The 16,931-nt window shown below is 38.3% G+C and overlaps 1 protein-coding gene across 4 annotated transcripts in view; it reads right to left on the bottom strand.

The window, feature by feature from the left end:
* Nucleotides 1-975: 975 nt before the first annotated feature.
* Nucleotides 976-16,931, bottom strand: part of CLCN4 (chloride voltage-gated channel 4) — a 99,047-nt gene continuing 83,091 nt past the window's right edge. For all 4 annotated transcript variants that reach the window (XM_077480849.1, XM_077480847.1, XM_077480848.1 and 1 more), the window contains 2 exons: nt 14,032-14,248; nt 976-9,694 (listed from right to left, as the gene is read on the bottom strand). In XM_077480849.1, the coding sequence (XP_077336975.1) occupies nt 9,604-9,694; nt 14,032-14,248 (308 nt within the window). In that variant the 3' untranslated portion in view covers nt 976-9,603. The remainder of the gene's footprint in view (nt 9,695-14,031; nt 14,249-16,931) is intronic.

Here is a 16,931-nt window from a genome sequence, read left to right as displayed (position 1 = left end):
AGGAGTTCTAGGGCTAGAATTATTTCTCTCACTGTGATAACTCACATGTGTGGTTTGAACACTGTTTTCATATGCGGGCGCTACTCACGTATGCGTTCGGTTCTGCGTTCAAGCTCATTGGGATGGGACGATTTAAAAATGTTTTTTTCTTATTTATTTTACTTTAACACTTTAAAAAAAAAAAAAATTGGGTCACTTTTATTCCTATTACAAGGAATGTAAACATTCCTTGTAATAGAAAAAAAAAACATAACAGGACCTCTTAAATATGAGATCTGGGGTCAAAAAGACCTCAAATCTTATATTTACACTAAAATGCAATAAAAAAAAGTAATTTGAAAAAAATTAAATAAAAAATAAATTCTCCTTTAAGAGCTATGGGCAGAAGTGACGTTTGACGCCGCTTTCGCCCTCTCATGCATGGAGCCGAGCAGGGGCCATCTTCCCCTCAGTCGGCAGACAGGCATCCATGGGAGAGGACGCGATTGTCTCCGCCATTACCGGCAGGTCCGGTAAGCGGTGGAGATGGTAGAGAGTGCAGCGGGAGGGGGGCACCTCTCCCGCCGGCGATAAAAGTGATCTTGCGGCGAATCCGCTGCAGGGACCACTTTTATCTCAAAGAGAAACGCACAACGTTAGCGAAAATACCGGGGTTTCAGCAGCATTAGCGTCAAAGTACTAACGTACGGGTATGTCGTTTTGCGTGAAGTGGTACTACATTTACACTCTACCCTACATATTTATATCTCCATTCAAAAGAAAAAGCTGCGCTGAAAAATCATAAGTGTACGTGATATACTATACACTTATATAACAATAAGTGCTACAAATTGCAGTATGAATAAACACTGCTACCGTGCAAAAATGTTGCTCAATCCAAATCGCATTTGTGTAATTTTTTCAATAACCCACGTGAAATGAACCGTGTAAATAAATCAAAAAAAAAATTCAAAATAAAAGTGAATAACAAGTGCACATAGTCCACAATTTAATGGAAAGTCCACAATTGGAGTAAAATAAATGTAAAGATAGATCTTCAATCTTCTCAAGTGACACTGCACACAACACCCTTAAGAAGTGACAGAATACACCAAGGGGAAGATCCTCCACCAATAAATCTACTGCAGCTTAGCAGATAGCTAGATCTCTTTTTAGGGAGATCCAAAGTGCCTATGGCTTATCCCCCAGCCTGGGTCTTTGTGCTGGATTGCATACGACGGTCCACTTGGATCCAAATACCTCCTGCTTTAGTCTCTCCTCCCAGCCACATTAGTATATGATCATTTGAGCAGATAAAAACAGAAAAGATCCCATAGCATAACTCCGCAAATAATTTTATTAAAGCACATATGCGTCAATTATGCACTTACAGTTAAGCTGTATAAAAAAGCGTGATCCAAATAACGAGCCAGCCGGCTCTCTCTCACTGCCTGTCGCTTCCTGGACAGACGGGCAATGGTGGTGACGTCAGCACACCACTGAACCCTACGTTGTTTCGTCAAAGGTGACTTCTTCCTGGGGCCCCGGGGCCTGCAGAAAATGTTGTTTGTTTCATCAGGCTGATTGCAGGTGGATTCTGAATGGGAGGGTCTTGTTCACTATAATCACCTGGTGCAAGCTCAGGTTCTGCATTCCTTTAAAAGTATTAAGTATTACCCTTAGGGAGCATCTCACCCATAATAACATTTCTACAGGATTTGCCCAAAAAAATTTGAGTAGAAAATTTGATTTCTGGGGGGCATTCTGTACATCAGTGGTATAAAGAAGGCTTCCAGGTTGCTATATTGCATTGATAGAAAATGACAGCAGGGGCATATTGAAAAAGAATAATAGTTTTTAATAACATGAAATTACAATATGGTTTGTGTAGCAATTATGCTTTATTATTGTTTATTTTTTTTTGCTATAATTTTTCTTTTAACATCCGAATGCCTAAATAGGGAGATATAGAAAAATAATACCACACAAAACACATCTTACTTCCTTCACTCAGGTTTTCAAATCAAGAGTTTTTCATGAAATTTTATGAATGTAACCTTATAGACCCTACCTGACTCAATAACAGAAATGAGGCTCTCGTGGGTGGAAGTGGGCGGTGGAGCTACAACTTCGATCTCCAGAACTTGAGTGTATTTAAAGACATTTTTTTCAATTCTGGATAGCATACAGAAGGATCAGCAAATCCATGGGTCTTTTGAGTTCTCACTACAAGACTAAATAGAAAAGTAAGAGACTTGTTGCGATGACAATTGTCTAAAAGATGATTTATCTCACTTTGGATATATTTTCTATAGAACAGGAAGTGAAGAAAAATCTCCCAACTAGAACAAAGATGTGAAAAAAAACAAGAATTTTAAGCCCCAGTGTATGCTGGGTTGGTGATGTCATATGGGGCATTGCCAGCAAGTCACAATGTGTCTCCGCCCCCTATCTATTTAAGAACTGTCAGATGGCAGAACAGGCAGTCGACGATTAGCCTTCATAACGGACGGAGCTTTTTTTTTCAGGTCCAGCGGGCATGGGAATTGACCATGGTTACACATGGGGGACATTGTTTTTTATTTTTGATAAAGGAATTGTCAAAAAGTGTTTGTGTGTTTTAATTTTTTTTTTTTACTTTTTTTTGGTGAATGAGTAGGGTTACAAATGTACCCCATACTCATTCACATTGGGACGGGGTCTAGGGGCCCCCTTGGTAAAGGAGGCTTTCAGATCCTGATAAGCCCCCTGCCTGCAGACCCCACCAATCTCTGTCCAGGGTTGTGGGGAAGATGCCCTTGTCCCCATCAATATGGGGTGCACGCTCTATTTTCCTTAAATGTTATATTTTCTATAGAATTTTCTATAGAATAAGAAGTGAGGAAAAATCTTCCCACTAACGTTAGTGCAAAGCCACAACACCAGCATTGGCTGATGTGAAATAGAGCATGGAATGAGACTATTTCCTATGATCTGCACAAAATAAACTGCTTTAAGAACATTACGACCACTGCTTATTAAGTGTCTTTATTCAAAGTACCAGTGCAGAATATACAAAGACTAATTCTATTGTTGTGTACTATTATTACTACTACTATTTATTCTGCTAGGCTGTTGCACCTGCAATATATGCCTTATTGATGATGGACTATATATTCAGAACATTATCCAAGCACTTGTAAACACATCCAAAATAATCTGCCTTTATGAGGAAGGGGCTACATGACAAACAAACCTTCTATCCACCAACAACTCAGTAATCAGTCCATTGATGGTCGAAAAGGTTTGGTAAACTTGAGCTTATCAAAAGGTCTAAAAGTGTCCAGCTGTTTTAGGATCTGACTGGCTGTTATATGGCAATAAAATCATTTTGTGTATCTATGACAATATAAAAGGAAGTCAGTTGTTTTAACTTGGGGCTCATACTTAGAAGCTCCGTCAATGTAAATGTCACTTTATGCCCCCATGTTTATTGCTTATTGGTGCATCGTGTAGACTTGTTAGTTATAAAAAGAACTGTAAACTGCAGTGTTGTGTATTTAGCATTAAAGCTTCAATTCTGGCAGCTACAAAAGATGCAACTTAATGCAACTCTGTATTTATTAATACATCTTTTCAACATGCAAATAGCATAAGTATAAGGATCCGCTAACATTTTTTTTCTTCTTCTAGAAGCTAAATAATGTTATCCTATGTTTCCATGCACACTACTTTAGGCTATTAGCATTTTTTGCACTTCAGTTTCTAGGAGCAGAAAAAAATAGTTTTTGTAGATTTTCTTGGAGCTTTTTTCCAGCAGAAAAAAATATGCTGAATGCTCCTAACTGCTTGTAGCTGCTACTAAAATGCTACCAACGTTTTTTTTGGAGCTTTTTCTCTTTTTTTTCATGTACTGTAAAAACGCCAATAAAATGCTTCTAACTGCTCCTAAAAGCTGGTTTTCTGGATTTTTTTTAGCTTATAGTGTGTATGGAGTGTTAGAATCCTGACTGTCAGCTTTTCTTAATACCCTATACATCAGCGCTTAGATTAGAAAAGAACAGGACTGGGAGCCAAGGTGTGCTGCTTGTATATGTGTTCATAAAGATGATGTTGATTAGCAAAGCAAGCAGAGTGAGCAGAGGGATCACCTTGTGTGTCGGCTGCTACTGTTTTATTGTCAGAAAGCTGAGGGTAGAGAGGACACCACTATTTTCCTTGTATGAGGCACTAGATCTCCTGTTGTTCATATCCTCTGCTTCGATTGACCCATTTTTATTGATAAAGCTAACTAGCTAACTCTGCTCTCATATAGCACAGTACCCCAATAAGGGACCTGAATGAAGACCACAATGTAAGAAAAGCAGTAAGAGTGCCACGTCCAAAAAAGATTTTAATGAATTCACACTAGAATAGAATAAAACAGCCAATGGTTTTAGGGGGTTCAGGCACCACCCCCTTCTTTAGGCCAACATATAAAAATGACATATACAAGGAATATGGTGGTGTCCTCTCTCAACCCAGCTTTTTTACTGGACATTGAAAGAGCAGCAGAGAAATGGGGTCATCCCGTTGCTCCCTCTGAATCTCCCATCTTCGTACATCTTGAAACACGAAATTCAACAAATGTACGTGGTGTCATCCACCTGACTGTGCTGTGTGGCAGGCTTTGTAAGTCTCTGGACTGAAAGGGCAAAAGTAAAAACCTTTCAGCAGGGAAAACAGATTCCTTATATGCATTTCATCACTGTATTTAAGCATGTCCATCCCAGATGAACAATATATAGAAAGCAACAACAAAAAAAACTTTTGATTGAATTAATTACACAAGATAAGTGAGAACGCAGTGACAGAGCCTCTGGAACATTCAAGCAGAACTGGAAATGTTAACTTGCATCTCTGTGGTTCTTTTGTGTCACAGTAGTGATAAGTACACACATTAAAACTAACACCTTATCATGTATATTTTATGTGAACTTACTAAAAAAAGTAAGCAGTTTATAAATGAACATGTCAGTAAAGCAATAAGAAATAAAAAAGGTGGACACGGTTTTGCCAATAATTCATGTATTTAAGCTTCATAATACTGTTAAAATAAAGTTATTCACCATAAATGATTTCAGCTGCATATAGATTGTACATTTCGTTTTAGTGTTTGTTTAATGCACTGATCTCCATGTGTTCAAGTAACCGCTCTATAAATTATTATTACATATTATTGTTCTTTTTTTAGGCTAATATGCATATTTATGGCTCAGTTATACATTTATTTCCACCTGTTTGTAAATAATTTTATGAGTTAAATTACTTATATTATTCTATTTAGTTTTTTTTTTAATTATTATTATTTCCTATAGCTCACTCATAAATATGAATTTCTAAAACGAAATTTGTAGCACAATGTTTGTATAAAAGCAGTCCAATTTTTATAGGGACATTAGTAGTAATACATGTCAATTGATAACACGCTGGATGGTAATATTGACATCAGTCCCAGTCCAATGTAGAAGTCAAAGAAAGAATGTGCTGTACTTGTATAAGTGTAGTAGAAGATCCTGCTCTTTATATTAGTGCTCACAGATGCTAAACTCTAAAAAACAAAACAAAAAACAAAACAGAAACAATGTATTATAGTGCAGCTTGCCAGTTCTTAAATGTGTTGATAGATTAAGGACAGGTTTGCCTAGAGCAGTGGTTCTCAACCCTGTCCTCAGGTACCCCCAACAGGCCATGTTTTTGGAATTTCTCTTAGATAAAATAGCTGTCTAAAATACCAAGCCATTGACTCCTCTGATTTAAAGCACCTAGTGCAAGATAAAGGAAAACCTGCAAACATGGCCTGTTGGGGGAACTTGAGGACAGGGTTGAGAACCACTGGCCTAGAGGGAGCCTAGCCCTCCTTAAAGGTATAGGGATGAATGAAACACCCAGCAAGGGCATAATGGCAGTTAAAGGTATACCATGTGTGCCTACACCAATTCTCAAATTGTACAGATAAATGGCAACCACGCCAACCTATAACTAGTCTTTGCCGCAAGGAGCCAATGGAAGGACAATGCACATCAAAAATAAATTAAAATTCCCACTTCACTTACCAGCTAGAGACTCTGAAAATTATAGAGTTAGCACCGTAGTACACTGGGATGCTTTGTTATGGCCACTGCGGCTTACACATTTTTTTGCAAATATGTATAACTTAACCCCTTGTTTTTAACGTGAACTATTAGACAGAGTCAATTTGGTTTTCTTGCAGACAGGCTGGTAAATGAGCGTTGTTTGTTTTGCTGTGCATTGGCCTTCCATGTGCTCCTTGTTGCAAAGGCTAGTTAAAGGTTGAGGTGGATGCCATTTGTTTGTACATTGGTTATTTTTGCTGTCATCACCATCAATGCAAGGGCACTGCAATTCTGGCAAGATCAGTAGATATTTTTCTGTACTGGCTGAAAATGTTCTTAGCTGAAAAAATGAAAACAAATGTACCCAACAAATCTAAGGTGTGGTAAGCTGCAATATATTACTTTTCTGGGTTTAGATATGCTTTAAATTGAATCTAGCAAAACAGATCTGCACAGGGCAAAGCATCTTTATATGCTAATTAGAATCTTCCCAAATACTATACAGAAGTTTGGCCCTGGTCAGAGCCACACGTACCACTGAACAATTTGTACTAATTTTTAAAATATATCAGGTAAGTATTTTCTAACTTTTCAGTTTGAAGATTATGAAAGGACTTTGGAAAGAATGGAAAAGGGTGGCACAAAACTTTGGGCCAACCTTATTGGGTTTGTGGCCACCCTTCTTCTGCCTTTTTTAGCTTACCCAGAACGGTTTGTTTATAAGGAGAGGATTTGGCAATTTAGGGGTACTACTGCTCCTTTAAAAATATTAAAGCATTTGATGTTTTGCTTATACAGTAAAATGAGAATTACTTGATATTTATGATATGTGATATTCTTTATGGTAAACCAATAAAGTGCCGTGGCCATTTTCATACCAATTTTGTGTTTTTTAGTCTTTATTTGTTGTTTTTCATTCTTTATTTAGGCATTTTGATCGGGGGGGGGGGGGGGGTTGCAGCCTACAGTCCCAAAGGCAGAAGCAGGTTGGGGCTCTCAAAAAATGACACGTTCATTTAAAATTAAAAAACAGTTGTACATATGAACAACGTTAGATAATAATCAGTTTTTGGTTAATCTGGAATTGTAGATTTCTTGGCTGAAATATCAGGGAAGAAAATTATGAATATTGGCTCTCCTCCAGAAACAAGACAGCTTCTGTAAGACTATAGGACTGGATGGACATGGAACTTTAGCAGGATATTCAGCAAGATGTACACACACACAATATTTTACATGCATGCAAACAGTAGGTGCCTGAATATACATGACGTATAGTTCCAGCTTGGGGGAGCTACACAGAGCTCTCAGGGTGAGGACTTTTTTTTGTTTTAATAAAGTGGTTTGGGGTTGTGGTTCCATTTTGAAATAGAAACATCTAGTTTAGGTGGTGTTGATCTTGACATGTAGTCCCCCTGCCCTTAGATGACGTTACTCTTCAAATTTATTTTACTGGGGCTCTAGTTAGCCTAAAGTTAATCGAAAGCTTTTTTTTTCATTTGGTCTCAGTTAAGCCCAATATTATTGTTTGCTTCTGCCTACTGTCAGGAAGTGTCCCTGTCAACAGTGCAAGAAAATACAATAACGCTGGTTTATGAATATTTGTGTCTTCCTGGCCAACCATTAGAACTTTTATTGCCAGTGGTGCAGACTGGGGGGAAAGACTTGGGTTTGGAGCCTAAAGAGTTTTCACTGCATCACTGGAGGGCACATCCTAGAGGATTGAGGGTGAAGCCTGGATGGGAGCACCAGGAGAGATATTTCATCTTCTGAATAGTGTCTGGAAGAGCTGGGTACAAGCGTGCATGAAGTCTGGCAGCTTATTCCGTGTATATATATATATATATATATATATATATGAAGGCTCTATGCACACTGGCTTGAAAATTGCTGCTTCTACAGGAGTTTTGTGTTTTTCCTGTAGAAGCAGCTCAATGTTGTCCTATGTGTCCATGCACATTAGGCATGCACAGGCATTTTTTGAGCTCTTTAATTAAAGGCAGGAAAAAAACCTTCTGGTTTGCATTTCTGATTGGAGCTTTCTGGAAGAAAAAAATATAAACTCTCTTAAACTCACCTAAACTGTATACAAAAGCATTCAATGTGAGTGTTTATTTCTGTCAAGGGAACTGGCATTTTTTTTAAGCCCAGCATGTATGCAGCCTAACACTGCTGTTCAGTCTGGAAGAGCACAGAATGATGGTTCTGACCTAAAGGCCCTCATGTGTTTGGCCTGTGAGGAGAATCTGGAGGCTGTGACTACTTCTCTTTTGTGCTATCCTGCATTCTAACTCTCTCCCCCCTCAGGTTTATGCAAATAAATACTCTTCAAGCAAAGACTGACAAAGTGGAAGCCAATCACTCGGTCACCATGCAAGTTTCAATGGTGCTGTGGGGCAACTATAAAACAGTTTACTTCTGGAAATGCTAGGAGGGCCCATTAAGGTCAGAGGCTTCTTAAGAGTTGAGCACTACAGAAGTCTAATGCCCCATACACACGGTCGGACATTCTGACCACAAAATATGTCGGATTTTGTCAGACGGATTTTGGGCAAAACTAGTCTTGCAAACACGCGGTCGCACAAAGTTGTTGGAAAATCCGATCGTCTGGAACGAGGTGACGTACAAAATGGTACGACGGGACTACATAGAGGCCAGTAGCCAATAGCTGTCGTCTCCAAATTTTTTCTGAGCATGCCTGGCATTTTGTGCATCTGAATTCTCTACACACGATCAGAAAAAGTCACATCTTTTGTTGTCGGAAAATTTTAGATCCAGCTCTCAAAATTTTTCCATCGGAAATTCCAACGGAAAAAGTCCGATAGAGCCCACACACGATCGGATTTTCCAACAACTGGCTTTTTTACCATATACCATTAGAAAGCAGATTGCAGGTCCTTCTAATATCTGCAGACCAGACAAATCTTCATGCAGCAAGATGATTTGTAAATCAGTTCTCTCATTGCTATATATCATCCATTCTGCAAATCAAATTGAACTTAAATATTAGCAACTTTTTGTAACAGAGTTTTTGTGAAAAAAAATACTTGATGTTTAGTGAGAAATAGACATTCACTCACACACATGCACGGTACGTGGAATCTAGAGAGAATACTTTAAGGTCTAGTTATAAAGCAGTGGATTTAACTTTCACCAAACATTCTCTGGTGGAGAATAAATCATTATCTTTTAGGGCACATGGACCTGGAAGATACACCCACAGAAAATGTTTGCCAATTGTCAGATTCTTAACTTTATAAATGTGAGATGTGCATTGATGGACAGATGTACAACACATTACTGTAAAGCAGTTCCACACAATTGTTCCTTATTTCTGTCTTCAAGTATTTAGTCCCATTGTCATTTTACATCTTCCTGTGACCTGATGTCAGGTAGATCTGTTAAATCAACAGTTCCTTAACGTAAGCCTCTGCAAGGTACCAGCTCCTGCTCTTGTCGAAATCACAGAGAACAACTTTCATTATCGTCAAGGGATTCTGTTCGGTTTCCTGTGGATGCGCTGTATAGCCTAATTGAACATGATCGATTCAGGGTCTTGATTAGCCATTTGAGCCATGTGCCTCAAAACATCCTTTTTCGTTATAATACCCAGAAGCCTCCTGTAGGAAATAACCAGGAAAAGCCCATAAAGATCATTAGAAGACAGTTCACTACATTCTACTTTACTGTGCACGTGGCCCCTGTAAATCACACAAAATCCGTCTCTGTGCTTCAATAAAACAGTGAGAAACCAGAAGAAAAACACATGGTGTGCAATTTCTAATTTCCATTTGGTTTCTGGAAAGCCAAACAGATGTGGTTTGCAATCGAATGAATGCAATAGAAGCTGTGCATTGTGAAAATCAGCACTTTGACATGGCAGGTCATACATGGCATTTTCTGTAAGTTTCTGAACAAAACAATATATTTTATTTGATTCAAACAGTTCCCCAGAGAAGTGACAGAGTTCCATACTGTATTTCACAATAATAAAGTAGGTATTAATATTTTGGAAACCGGATGTGTTGAAGAATTCAGAAACAATGATGATAACCTTTGCAGGTCACTTCTGCATATGAAAACATAGTGCAATAAACTTTTTTATAACATTTAGCATACCCAACAGACCTCTTCATCCTATTCTTGATAATCCTGTGCATAAGAGAACCTTCAAAATGCAAACCTATTGTATGACATTTCCTGGGGCTCACTGTGTTCTTCTATGGGGCTTTATTACCACAGAGTAATGGGTTGCCACCAGACAAACCTGACATAACTGGATCTGCAGTACCTCAATAAAGTTCATCTAAATTAAAGATTTAAAATGTTATATATTGCAGCGTACCAGTCCTTAGATATGGTGCAGCATTGTTTTTTTTTAAGACTTTTTTTTGCTTTAGTTTTGCTTGTTGATCCTGATCCTATAACAAAACACTTTAAATGGCATATTTAATTAAATTGTTAGGGCTGACATACACCTTAAGACTTCAGTTTCTGCCGCAACAGCATTAAGGCACTTAAAGAGGAAGTAAAGGCTATTAAAAAAAAAAAATGCAACCTTCAAGGCAAAGGCATAATGAGCTAGTATGCGTGTTTTTGTAAATATCTCCTAATATTTTTGTAAATATCTCCTAAACCATATAGGTTTAGGAGATATTTCTTGGACCTACAGGTAAGCCTTAATCTAGGCTTACCTGTAGGTCAAAGGGGTTTGTAAGGGTTTACAACCATTTTAAGGCTTTAAGCTGGACATACATGGATCAAAATTTGGACCAGCCACATTTTGATCCATGTATGGGCAGGCTGGTTCTACAAAAGTTGATCTACCAATCCCTCCCGCCCAGCCATTGTGTTCTCCTGGCAAGGGGAGGGTAAGCCATCTCTGGCAGGAGAACACAGTGATTATTGCTAGCAACTATAATGCCCCATACACAATATCAGATTTTCTGCAGATTTTTTCCTTCAGGTTTACCAAAACCATATAGTGCAAGGGCCTGCCTGATTGCATACAAATTGAAACTCCTAAGGTTTGACCTCATATTATATGGTTTTGGTAAATCTGAAGGAAAAACTCAGCAGAAAAACTGATAGTGTGTATGGGGCTTAACAGTCGCTTGCAATAATCACATGTAAAATCTGGCAGGCTGGTTGTACCCAAGTTGATTGGTTGACCAACTTAGGTACATTTAGCCTTCCCATTTATCCTGCCCATACATGGTTCAACTCTTGGCCGATTCCTGATAAACCAGCTGAGAATCAAACCGTCTAAGGTCAGTTAAAGGCTGCATAAAGCTGGCAATTGACATTAGAGGGTATAGAACTGTGTTCAAAGCCATACAGGTATGACTGGGTCTCTAAATATAAATTGACTATTTATGTCTATTGTATGGAGCAGAGTGGGAGAAGCATGCTGCAGATGCCTCAGGTGATGGCTTATTAAAAGGAAAATAACAAGAATCAGGCAAAATGTAATAATTTGTAGATTGTTATTGCCCTTAAGAAGACTTGGTCAAAGACGGCTGACCAATTAGATATTTGATTGTCCCCTAGTGTTAGCATTGTTGCTAAATAGGAGGTGTAACAGATCAGCAACAAACACGATATGATACTTGTTCTCTTACCATGTAATCTCTCTCTACCTTGCTACAGCCTACTTAGTTTCAGGACTGGAAGCTATAAGTGTCGCCAGATTTCACCTACAGGTTAATATAGCACCTACATGTCCAGTCCCTACCTAGCCTCTGAGTCAACCTCACTATGTTGCCATGCTCAGATCAATGGAGCAGTAGATTAAATTCCCAGTCCAGAAGTCCAGTCCAATGTTAGTGCACCTGAATCTAGTGTATCACAATCTAATGTACCACACTCTAGTTCCCGGTCAACTGCCATCTACATAGGTGTATCCAATTGATGCAACACCCACAGTCCATAATTTGCTTTGGATGGTGCTCTGGTGAAGATCCGATGGGTGTACATAGACTCTGCAACTCGTCAATTTTAAGGATGTACACCACCTCCCAAGTGCAGATAGCATGCGTTTACCATGTGTTTACATACATCTATTTGCAATGAATTCACATTGAATTGTATGGATTCATAAAGCCAAATGTTAATAATTTCAAAAGCCTGTGTACATTAGGCCTGTGGCTGGTCAGGTGACCATATTTTTAACTGATTTGGCCACCAACAGTGACCTATGTCACATTTCCAGATTGTACAGGGAATTATAAAATTGTGTGCACTACCTCGATAGACAAATGAAGCATGCTTATAGAGGATCTAAAGATCTCTTCATTGTATCTGAGACCAAAGATATTCACTTGAGAAAATGGGGGAATAAAATAGTGCAGGGAACCCCTTTTCATTAACATTTGGTTACCCCCACACCTGCTGCTTACATGCAACTTCCATTAACTCTCTCACCTCCCCATTCATTCACTGGAGCAAAGTGAACAAGCCCTTTTTAACCTCCATATCAATTTGATCAACACTCATACAGACTAAAGACTTACCACTCGGATGTCAGTACTTGGGCCTGACAATTGACTGTTGAGGCACCCAGTACTGATTTTGGAAGGATAGAGAGGGAGTCACGTGCTCCCTGATACCCAAATCATATTTTGAATATTCAAATATTAGTTGTAGCTAGAGTAGAGAGGGATTAGAACACCTGTCAGGTTTGTAACACTGTCTGTGCCCCCGATAGGGAAATTTACCCTCTCTATTTCAACCGATTTAATCCCTGTTTTGGTTACGGGACAGGAAGTAAAGGGAAATCTCACCAATGGGACACAGATCCAAAATGGAAAAAAAAAAGTTTGGCTTTAGTTCTACTTTAATTGTGCACTTTAACCAATTCCCACCCGCCATATGCAGAATGACGGCCGCAGGGTGGCTCTATTATCCTGACTGGGTATCATATGACGTCCAGCAGGACAAGCCATGTGGGCACCCATGGTGGCAATTGGTAGTGCGGTGTGTTGCTCTGACAGACCACATCTCTGATCTTGGTAAAGAGCCCATGACGTAGGATCTTTACCATGTGATCAGCTGTGTCCAATCACATCGTAACCAGGAAGTAAAATGTATCGGATTTCCTCTATTCGTGCTGACAAGGCGTGAGTAGAGGAGAGCTGTTCAGTGACTCTCCTAATGTGTGTGTGTGTGGGGGGGGGGGGGGTGCGCTGATAATCAGCACATTTATTATCAGTGCAGACCCATCAAGGATGCCCACTAGAGCCCACCAGGGATGCCAACCCATGCCCACCAGGGATGTAAATCAGTGCCCATTAGGGATGCCAATCAGGGGCCATCAGTAATGCCTGTCAGTGCCTCCTCATCAGTGCCCATCAGTGCTGCCTTAACAGTGCCTGTCAGTGCAGCCTCAACAGTGTCCATCAGTGCTGCATATTAGTGCCTCATCATCAATCATCAGTGCCCATCAGTGCCGCCTCATAAGTGCCCATCAGTGCAGCTGCATCAGTACTTGTCAGTGAAGGAGAAAACTTACTTATTTACAAAATGTTATAGAAATTTTATTTTATTTTTTTAATTTTAGGTCTTTCTATATTTGTTTAGCAAAAAATGAAAAAAAAAACAGTGGTGATCAAATACCACGAAAAGAAAGCTCTATATGTAGGAACAAAAAGATTAAAATTTTGTTTGGGTAAAGTGTGCTTTACTACGCAATTGTCATTCAAAATGTGACAGCACTGGAAGCTGAATATTGGCCTGGGTAGAAAGGAGGTGAAAGTGTCCGGTATTAAAGTGGTTAAAGACATATACAGTCAAAAAGCACATCACTTAAAAGTAAAACAAATCAATAATACTCTACTGGTGCAACAAAGGGATAAGCTTGTTAAAGTTCTAGTAATTCATTTTTAAAGTTGATGAAAAGAATGACCACCATGTACTGGCTGAAGCAAAACAAACCAAATTCAAATAAGAAGATACTTACCCACTGCGAGTAACAAGACATTGCCTTAATCCAAGTTTTCTAAAGATATCTACCACTGTCTCCATAGGTGTGTGGTCAGTGACAGTAAAGGGACTCAGGTTGAGTATGCGTCTCAGTTTCAGTGGGTGTGGACTGTTAGCTGGAAGTTCTGGTGGATCTTCTGTGAAATAGATTATTGAATTGCTTACCACTCCATCCTGCCTTTGTCTGGCATTTTCTGAAAAATACACACAAAACCTAGTAAGCCAATCATAGCGATTTAATTCTTACAAGCAGCCAATAAGAAGTCACAATGCTAAAGTCACACAGTATGTAATTAATTTTGTTTGGTTGTAACATTTAACAGCACTTAAAGGAAATCTGCAAGAAATATGCTATATTGATGCTTCCTGAGTCATTGATCAAGAACAAGGAAATAAATAAGAAATTCTGTCTTTTTTCCCAAATCTGCTGATGCTGTGTTCTGGGTCTTTGATTTAGTATTACAGACAGAACAAGGTAACTAGCATTTTCAAAAGGAACCCAGCAATAACATAATAATAAGGGGAAAGGGTAACCCTGTTTTTGTTAAAAAATTATATATTGAATTGCCTACACTTAATTTTTTCTTTCACTATCAATTATATTTTCACCAGCCATCCAGAGTTTTCTAAAATAAAATGTAATTAAAACTTCTCCTGCTGTGTACTATAGCACCTGACTACAGTTTGCAGAGCAGATTCCTTAAAATATACATCCCTTGGCTCATATAATTGCCTCACTTCCTCCCTCACATAATTACAACACTGCTGTGGATCATTAACACAACTGGACTTTCACTTTACAGATGATCTCAAGCAATCACATTTTCAAAAGCTCTCTAAAGCTTCTCAAGGGTGGGCACACAGTTCTATACCACCTTTAGACACTGGCTTGGTGTGAAAGTTCATCTCTTTTTACCCCTCCTTTCACACTCCCCTGGGATTAACATGGAATGGGAAGCTATAATACCAAATTTATCTGCTAGAAAATTATGACATCACAGCATCTTCAGTCTGATATCCTCTTTCTAGAAGCACAGATTGCCGGAACTTATGGATGTAAGTCCTCTATGTGCACTGTTAACACTACTGGGAAGGTGGTCAAAATGTTCATTGAGGAGATGTGAAAAAAAGGAGAAACCTATGTTTCACTACATGGATGGTGCTCAAGAATGGCACAGGGGCTAGATACAACCCTTCCAATGCACTATTCCCAACGCACAAGTTCCTATAGAAATGGCTCTGCATATAAGTGGGTGCTGAAGCAACCACCGGCTGGAACCGTGTCAAGACAGAGCAAGAGAATGTCACCAGCACACCAAGGATCTCCAGAACGGGGCCAAAGCTTTATTCAGCAATCACATCGTTACAGCAGATTGCAACGTTTCAGGGTCGCACAGGACCCCTTCATTAGGCATGCGACCCTGATGATAGATACTACCCTGTCACAAATATTGCTATTGCACATTCCTGAGTTAACTACATTTGAATATACAGTCTAACCTCTCCGATGAAATGATAGCTGTAAAGACTTGAATATGAATGGATACCCAAGAAACATTTAGCAGGAAGGATACTCATCTAGACATTGGATTGGGGAATTGTTATATGTTAGATATGTTTTCCACTGAAAAAGAAATTGCTTTAATGCGTACCAGTATTGTGTATCTTATCATATTTATACATGTAACATAATGTGACAGCAGGTAACCAGGTCATGTCACGACAAAAAGCCAGTTAAGAATTTGATGGATAAAACTGGTCATGCAGAAAAATTGGCCTTTCTTTAACATTTTGATTGATACAGTTGCAGATATCAGACACTAAACTTCTGTAATTATATTTTTCTGCTTATTAAGACAAGGACAATGAACTGAAAACATTTTAATCTCACCAGCTGTGTGAGGAGTTTAGTAATTTTGTTATTATGACAATTATGTTTGGAGATAACCTCTCTGCAAGCTCTTATGTTGGAAATTGTCCTTAAATTGGTTTTGTGTATCCAACTACAGTTTTATTCTTTCTAATTATTGACTAAACTCTCTAGCATTCTTGTTTATCTCCAAGTTATCCTTGAACAGAATTGTTGAAGATTATCATCAATGAGTATTACTTTTCAATTCATTACAAATACCAATTATAAAGACAAAGTAGATGCTTGGGGTGAATTTGTTTCTTTTGTTTTTGTTTCATGCAATATTTATGTCCTAAGTGAGTCCAATATTGAGACCCATGAAGGGCCAATACACAAAGGAAGTGGACACTCTAATATCTACATAGTTGGGGTTGAGAGGAACATTATAGATTTTAAGATAGAGCTTAAATAACTTTAATTAAATATGTTAAATTATAGCAGTTATATTTATCATTTCAAAAAATAATGATACAGGTTAAAAATGTCCAATTTTTTAAACTACTGTTTAAAATCAATATTAATTTAACCCAGTAATGTACGAAAGTAAAAAATTGAAAATATAGTCAAGTTGTCTTTGCTATATATACACAATACACTGGCCAATCTAACTTCCCCCATATACATATATATATATATATATATATATATATATATATATATATATATATATATATATATATATATATATATATATATATACATATATCTATATGTATGTACAGTATGTTGTATATACTGTTTAGTAAACGCATTGATAAAAATAAACATGTTATACTACATGTAAGTAGCTGCATGATTAGAGAGTGCAATGGCTTAATGGTTGCAGGCAGTACATCTATGCCAAGCCTATACTAGGAGAGATCGCAGAACTACCTGGTTCAGTACAGAAGTGGTGGCAGACATTTAGAGGAAAAACAGTCCCAAAAGTGAAAAGAAGGTTCTATAATACCACCTGCCACATGTAG

Source organism: Lithobates pipiens, unplaced genomic scaffold (assembly GCF_037356315.1).
Source record: "Lithobates pipiens isolate NorthernLeopardFrog02 unplaced genomic scaffold, aLitPip1_a1.2 Scaffold_16, whole genome shotgun sequence".
Taxonomy (NCBI): domain Eukaryota; kingdom Metazoa; phylum Chordata; class Amphibia; order Anura; family Ranidae; genus Lithobates; species Lithobates pipiens.
The sequence above is the reverse complement of the archived record's forward strand: the minus strand, read 5'-3'. Positions and strand labels throughout refer to the sequence as shown.